Here is an 8,765-nt window from a genome sequence, read left to right as displayed (position 1 = left end):
TTCACTTGCTGTAACTAACTTTGAAATTTAAGAACATTTCTATCGGCAAGTGAGACACATTGATGTTGCTTTTGCAGGTACTTGTACGTGACATGTGGATTTTTGAGAAGGCTCTATTCTATACAAAAGCTTGCTGGCGTCTTTGTGGCATGATCTAGTCTTGTATGATTTTTTTGCCAATTATATATTGTCACAATCTAAGTCACACTCTGAGTGACTTCGGTCACATGCATGTATTAGTGAAAATATGTGAAAATAATGTCTGTTTTTTATCCCGCCACTACGTTTTTTCTCAAGCGGGAATTAATTAAAGAGTGTCTTAATTATATACATGTTTAGTTATTTTTTTTTGCAGGCACACTACGCTTTTTTGACGGTTAAGGTACGTAGCTCTGATCCTGATCGAATTCAATAGTTGGGATACCTTGAGCAGATCGATTTGATTGGATTCATCCACTAAGTGAACGAGCTTTGAGTGGATTAATTTGATTCTCCAAAACGAGTCTCTCTTCAAAAACGAAAGAAAATTGTTGTAAATGTATCTTTTTCTGGTTTTTTTTTTTGAAAAATATATCTTCTTCTGAGTTTCAACGTCTTTGTTGAAACACAAAATTGTCTCAAACATTTATATCTCTTCTCTGAGGTTTAGTTAAATTTTTTTTGTCTTCTTCTTCTTCTTCTCAATTTATCGATAGTTGTAAGAATGAATATAACAAGTTTTATTTATTTTTTATCTTGTTTAGGATTATGGATTTCATGGATTCAGAGACACAACCTCCAGATGATTCACCGCATTTAGAAACAAGTTTCAATGCGCCTCCTCCACTTGCTCCAGAATGTAAAAGCTTCAAGTGGAAAATACAAGTGATAGGTAATAAATATAATCTAAACTGATCACTACTTTTAATATTAATAGAATTTTTTTTTCAAAGAAATTGTTAATTAGACATTTAGTCAACAAGGTATACACGCATGATTTTATATTTCTCTTTCATTTGGTATCTTATTATTTTATTGAACATATTAGATGGTGGAAACTTGTAAGCCATATTTTTCTCTGCATGACTCTATCTTATTGTCTTCTCACTAGACTTAGTTTTATATTATGTACTAATTTATTTTTATCGTCTATGTGATGTGTTTATCAATAAGATTCTGAGGGCAGTGTAGAAGGCAAAATGGTGACATCTAAAGATGTATGGAAACTTCAGAGCAGTAAAGTGATCGTGCATTTTGATGAAAATAGCAGTCAACCAATTGGGGATTCTGGTGGTTTACTCGGATCATGGTTAGGTCAATTAAGCAATGATGTGAATTTGCTACCTATCAATTACAGTGATTGGAGGATGGTCAATATTCACACTAAAAGAAAAGCGTGGGATGTTATTCAGGTAGTTTCTGCCATCATTTCATCTCTATATATTTTCTTGATCAAGTAATGTTTTGTGATATATGTATTATTTTAATGAATTGTTGGGTATTGTTTTTTCAGTCCAAATTCTGGTTTGATGATCCAACGATGAGAAAAGGATATGTGATGAGTGCATTGGGAAGCAGATGCAAAGATGTCAAACTACGTCTTTGGAAAGAACACAAACGAAATGATCAACTTCAAACATTGCAGAATCGACCCAATAATGTTCCTGAAGAACAATGGGAGCATTTTGTGCACATGAGATTTACTGAAAAATGGAAGGTAAAATTTATGTATTGTACATTTATATGTTGTATATTTCTTATCAAGCACATTTAATATTTTTACATTTGAGATTTCAGAAAATGCAAGAGAGGAATACAAAGAACCAAAAAAAACATACTATGCCTCATGTATGTGGAAGAAAGAGTTTCTCGAGAAAAAGAAATGATATAGTAAGTAACATTCATAGTTATGATATAAAACTAGTTTATTATACTAATTTTGTTTATGAAGACAATCAGAACCGGAAAAACTCCATGTCGAGCAGAGTTTTTTATTGAGACGCGCACGAAACCTGATGGAAGCTTTGTATGTGAAGAGGCAAAAACACGAGCGGTTAGTTTTATATAAAATCATCATTCATTGTTTTTTTGCCAATTAGTTTAACATTTACTTTTTGCATGTTTTTTAGGAAGCGCTTACAACTTTGTTGAATCAAAATTCTCATGGCACAAGCAATGTTGCAGCCACACTGGATGATGAATTTGCTCAAGTTTTTGGTCCGGAGCGTCCAGGACGAGTACGTTGTGTTGGTCGAGGACCTACACCATCAAAATTGGTGAGACGTTGTACTGCAACTAGACAAGAGGTGGACAATTCTGAAATGGTCGTTGCGTTGCAGACACAAGTGAAAGAACTATCAAATCAAGTTAAGGGAATGAGTACTTTCATCCAACAAATAATTGGTACTTCAACCGGTGAACAGGTAATAATATTTATAATAATAGTCTATAAGTTAAAATATATCATTATATATTATATATAAAACTAATACATTAAAATAAATACTTAGGCAAGAGCATGGGCTGCAAGTTTTGCAGTAGCTTTTGCTAACATACCAAACCCACCTTTCGCAAACATACCGACTCCATCTAATCCTAATCAGGTAAATAGTATGTTTAAGTTTAAAGAAAAAGATTGTATGATACATAACATTTTATATTATTTTATTTCAGGAAATGCAATGATGCGGGTGTCCATGGATATTCAAATGTTGGAAACTATGCTGGTGATCATCATTAACATTAGTTTAGCAACATTTTTCTACAATGTTTGTTTAATTTATTTCTGTTTTGTGAATTTGTATTATGGATGAATATGTAATTCAGATGCTTGTAGATTAATTAGTAATTCAGATTTGTGTTTTTCTTTAAAAAAATATTTTTTCGTTTTCTAAAATATAATATTTTTAATATTAATAATAAATACGGAAATAAAAAATATTTTCATCACTTTTTATAAGTGATACATTTAATTAGAATCATTTGTGAAAACTGAAATAAATGTAACATCAATTATAAGTAAATGATACCAATACTTTAAATCGGTAACTATATAATGATACATTTTTGAATCACTTCTTAAAATTGATATTAATTATATGTCAGTTATTTATAAGTGATACAAATTATTAAATCAATTATTTTAATTGATAGAAATACTTACATCATTTAGTATAGTTGATGTAAGAACTAATATCATTTATCAGAAATGATACATAATAACATCATTTATGTAAATGATGTAAATAATTTATATTTTTGTATCAATTATTAAATGAATTGATGTAAATTATTTGCATCACCACTTTCAGAGTCATTTTTTTAAGTGATGTAAAACTCTTTTACATCATTTATAAGTAATACAAATATTCAAAATAAATGATGTAAGACTACCTTTTTTTGTAGTGTGATATCACACATTCGTAAAAAATAGATAGTTTAAGATGCAAAAAAAAATATTTACTTAATGAGTATAATATGAAAGAATATTACAAATATATCATTTAATAAAATAAATAATTAAAAACTAAAAATTCATACTCGCGCGCCATTTACCTCTATTTCTTATAGTATAATAGAGATGTCTAATATCTTTTCTATTTGAAAAGAAAAAATAGCATTCTTCTATTTTTTTACTTTATATTTAGAATTCACTATTTTTGAGAAATACATTATAGAGCATATCTCATCTCTATTATAGAATTTCTCTATTTTAGAGGTGAAAATAGCAAAATATATTATAGATGGTCTTCGTTACAACATTATAACAAAAATTTTGTCAATAATTGTGACGTATTATTGAGTTAGTTATTTGGCTTATGTTAATGGTCTATTTTAATTTCGATTAGAGATGTCAAAATGAACTATAACTCATGAGATGTTTCATCTCAGCTAGATTTTTCATGGGCACAATTTTAATTTTTAAATTCATTTAATAAATGGATTTAGTGATTGAGGTTAAATTAAATCACAAGTTAAATGAACAATATATAATGAACATGAGCTAATTTATGAGCAGGACCGAACCTGAATGAAAGCTAATAAAGCATTTGTTTAAGGGTCCGGACAAGATATATATTTTACAGGGCCAATAACTATGTAAAGTGGTTGTAGCTCAATAGGTCCAAACATCATGATGTGTACGTTAAGTAGAGGGTTAGATTCATGTAGGCACAATTTTTAACCTTCTTTATTTTATAAAAATAATAGGTCAAAATTTTTTTTTTTGCTTCTATGCCAATTTTTTCAGGCACAGCCCTGCTCATGAGATTTGTCATTTTTATACTTACAATTATATATATATATATATATATATATAGATAAATTATATTTTTCATATGTAAAAAAATATATTTTCTATATTTATCATACTTATTTTTTTAATTAAAATTTCTTAAGACTCTCATGAGGAATAGGAATTTTGGATCATTGTTTTAGTTTAAATTTAATTTATTTTAGGTGTTGGTTTTATTTAGTATTTATTATTAATGTTTTGGATTTTAATACTTAATTTTCAAATAATATTGGAGAAGTTATTTTAATATTTTATTTTATTTTGTAATTATTTTTTATATTAGATCGCGAGTTACCTCATTTATTTCATAATTTAGATAATCTGAGTTCGAGTTTGAATATTGAAATTCATATGATAAATGAGCAAAATTGAACTAGCTCATAAAAGATTCGAGCTCACTATGAGCTGAGTTGAGTTGAACGAGCTAGCTTATTTTTACACCTCTAATCTTGATGTTTAGATGTACAATGTTGATTTATTTTGTGTTCAAAAAAAAAAAAAAAAAAGATGTACAATGTTGATTTATTTTAAGTTTGAGATAGTCGGGTGCTTAAGCCAACTCTGATCACTCTACGCGGTTCAATCTTATATGAAGGAATCGTGAATGCGTGGGATTGAAGGCAGGTGGACCCATAAACATAGGCACGCCTCAAGAAGCCAAACAAACAACTACTTATGGTTCCGTTCACATGATACTTATGTGGCTGGAATCTGCATAAACGACCATTTATGTCACATGATTGTCACCATTAATATTGATCACTAGTCAATTAGTTAGTTGTTAATCTGTGAGACAGTGTTCTAACTTTGAAAAATAGTTTATACAGTTTTAGAGGATTTTTATAGTTTATATAACTTTGAAAAATCATTACTATTATAATTATCAAATAATTAATGAATATCGAAAAGATATTTGACTTACATGCACAAATAAATCAACTTTTTTTAGATCATGCTTTTTATTATTTAATAGACAATTTTAATCAACTGTTGACAAACAAAAAGTTCCTCCTAATATATATATATGTTAACGACAAACGTCAAAAGGAATCTTTCGTTTGTGGTTTTCAGCTTCAAAGATGAAAAGAAAATATTTTTAGTCTCATGTAAACGCATATAATATGTTCAGAACTGACAAAGATTCCAAATGATCGATGATACTAGTTTGACACAACTCTTTGTGCTATAGCCTAGGTGTGGCATATGTTATTGGCACGGATATGTTTGAAGATCGAACTCTACATGTAGACTCGCACAAATGGAATTTATCATATTAACCAAGTAAATATTTTGTTTTTTGTTTTTTTTTTTGGTTAAAGAATTATTTTGTTTCCTCAGTATAAAACAAGATTGTTCAAAGAATAAAACCAAAGATTACGATTTTGGCTCACATTACAACTAAGCCGAGAGTAGCATGGGATGACCGTTGTTTTCCCGGAAAAGGGCAGATTAAGAGTTATATAAGACATACTATTGCAATCAAAAAAAATAATTTGAATTTATGGAAATGGAGGTAACTCCATAAATTAAGATCTCTAAGAGAACAATCAAATACTATTTAAATAGAAACACAATATTAGACCTAATCTTTAGGGATATTTATAAAAATTTTCTTTATATTAATTATAAATAATATACTTTCAGACTAACAAATTATTTACTATTAACTATAAACCCTATTATATATCTATCCTAACAATTTATTTAGTCAATCAATTAGTACAACGGAATTATATGCATTTTACTTTGTACAGCATATTCGTGCTGTTTTTATGAAACCATTGTCTGAAATAGTTGTAATTTAGCTAAGATATTTGATTTTACCTATATACTTTATACATTATATTGTACTCTTATATTTTTATACGATCTAAAAAGCAAGAAGAAATATACAACTTTACTTTATGCTATTATATCTTACAAAAAAGATACGGACACATATAAACAGTTGCATTAAATTCTAACAGAATAAATCATAATATAATTTGTTACACTTATCACATTTTCTGTATATTCATGGTTTAGAGTCTCGATTACGGATTATCATTTCCTATATCCTATTCATGGTTTCAATATGTTGTAAAATAGCAGAAAATGAGTTTTTTTTTAAAATGAAATTTGTAGGTTGTGATTTTTTTATTGTAACAATATATGCAAGAACATATATCAAAAAGATATGAGAAGCGGGATGTTATATTAGTTATAACATGTTGAAATAGAAATAAATCTCGGATTAATTGATATATACGACCAATTAAAAATTGTGTAACCTTTCGAGATCGAAGTATTTTAACTTCTTCAACAATGGAGATTTTCAAAAAACATTTATGAAAGTGAATCTAAATATTTATAATATCATATCGTGCACTTAAAGAAGATTTTAACTGTTGTAACAAAACAAAGATTTGTAAATACTTTTTATGCCCTAGAAGATTCTAAATCTTTAAACCTATGCCCAAATATTTATAAATATAGACATAACCATTGGACAAACCAACCAAAAAAATACTTCTTAATGTATCTTTCACCAAGCTATGAGTTCCAGAGGAGTTAATCATTTAACCCCTGATGGATGTAACTAGTGAGACAGACACAAAGCTTGTTAGAATTAGGAATAACGCGAAAGTTTCAGAGAAGAAATAGTTCGAGTTCGTGGACCGTGAGCTGCTAAACGATCTTGGAATAGCTTGTTGCCACAATAAATGGCTAGTGAAGATCACATTTTTATGGAAACATGAGGCTCTACGTTCTCCTATTAGCGAACTTGGTCTCCTCCATTTTACCCATATCATAATCATCCATAAGGAACTTACAAAAGATTGATTTTGATTCGACTTGAAATGAGACTAGACTTTCATAACAATTTTGTTTTGAAAATAAATAAAATGACATGTTTGCCATGTTTTAAAAATTGATTGTATTAATCTAGACTTTCATAACAATTTTGTTTTGTAAAAATAAAATTCACATTTTAAGAAAAAACAAAAACAAAAAGGCTGTTTAAAGAGGACCTTCTTTCGTATTTGTCATATCTTGTGTTCTTCTCTCGAGTCGTTACAGCTCTACGCGTGAGATTAAAAAATCTATCCGCAGTTTAGACGAAAAACGTTTGACCATTGCTCTTTACGTACTCTCGTTACTTGAACGATTATTTAACTTGCGTAACTAATATTTATTATACAACTATATAAACGCACATGTATGTTAGAAAAATAAACTATATAACGCACATGTGCCAATCTTAAACACACTGAAACTCCAAAAAATGGAAAAGGACAAAAGACGAAGCTGTCTTCTGCTGATAAAGAGACCCCACATATATCAATGTAACGTGGTTTAGAATAATAAATTGTATATGCTTCTAAGTGTTCATTATTGTTTTTACATTAGACTAGAGATTTTTTCCGCGCTTAGCGTGGATTGTGTCTTATAAATTTATTTTATTTATAATATTATCTTTTGGTTTTCTTCTTTTACATTAACTTCTTGTTTTTTCCAATGTTAGTTTTTCTTAATTTAAATTTACATGTTTATAATTTTTTATTTTTCTTGTTGTAGATGGAGAATTATATTTTTTATTGATGATTTTTTGTATGTGACATAAATTTTTGGAAATTTTAAAATAATGTTATATATAGTACGATTAACACATTAAAGAAGAGAAACATATTCAGACACATTTTACACATGTTTTATATGCACAATTTTAAACATTATATATGTATATATTATAAGTTTGAAACATGTAAATGCTTTCTAAAGCTAAATACTTGTTCTGAGTTTACATAACTTATCGAAAGTTTTATCTCTTTTTAAATTCAAATCACAGAAAAAAATATCAAAAAGTCAGTATAGATGGGTTTTTTGAGCTTTTAAATCAACACTGAAAAATTATATGAATCAGATAACAACAGTTTTATAAACAACTAGATAAAATTTGACCGAGCCAAAGATTGTTACACAATATGTTCTTTCTTCTTCAAATTGCGAAGAGCCTATAGGCACAAGTCATAATTTTTTTTTTCACTTATATAACATTTTTTCTCCTTTGCACACAGAGTTTATTACACTGCTATAAGCAATGGAGAACTCTATTCATATAAGATTCACATCTATGCATTTTGACAAAGAAGAATTTTAGCCATCTTTAGTTTCGGAATGGACCAACTTCAGTCATATACACTATATTTTCTCTATGATTCAAATCTTACAATTTTAATATATGTGCAGATTTCCATGTGAAAAAGTACGCACGCCATCTATCATTCAACCTATTACTTTTTCCAAAGTAAACACTATAATCCTCGTTTGGTTAGCTCCACAAACTAATCTCTTTGGATCAGTTTACTAAAAAATATGGATATTAATGTCAGAAAAGAATATAAACACTATCAACAATAAATATTGGTACAAGACTATTTGGTTCAAGGAACATATTCCACGTAATGCGTTTATATCATGGCTGGCTTTGTGGAGAAGACTGCCAACCAAA

General features: G+C 28.5%; 1 protein-coding gene across 1 annotated transcript in view; it reads left to right on the top strand.

The window, feature by feature from the left end:
- Positions 1-367: 367 nt before the first annotated feature.
- The window catches only part of LOC106323493, an 8,806-nt gene continuing 408 nt past the window's right edge, over positions 368-8,765 (top strand). Inside the window, exons 1-8 of the mRNA XM_013761605.1 lie at positions 368-382; positions 744-871; positions 1,153-1,391; positions 1,493-1,696; positions 1,777-1,869; positions 1,931-2,032; positions 2,109-2,402; positions 2,490-2,582. Coding sequence (XP_013617059.1) covers positions 748-871; positions 1,153-1,391; positions 1,493-1,696; positions 1,777-1,869; positions 1,931-2,032; positions 2,109-2,402; positions 2,490-2,582 — 1,149 coding nt within the window. The 5' untranslated portion in view covers positions 368-382; positions 744-747. The remainder of the gene's footprint in view (positions 383-743; positions 872-1,152; positions 1,392-1,492; positions 1,697-1,776; positions 1,870-1,930; positions 2,033-2,108; positions 2,403-2,489; positions 2,583-8,765) is intronic.

Source organism: Brassica oleracea, chromosome C2, assembly GCF_000695525.1.
Source record: "Brassica oleracea var. oleracea cultivar TO1000 chromosome C2, BOL, whole genome shotgun sequence".
Taxonomy (NCBI): domain Eukaryota; kingdom Viridiplantae; phylum Streptophyta; class Magnoliopsida; order Brassicales; family Brassicaceae; genus Brassica; species Brassica oleracea.
Note: the sequence above shows the minus strand (reverse complement) of the source record. Positions and strands in the feature narration are given on the sequence as shown.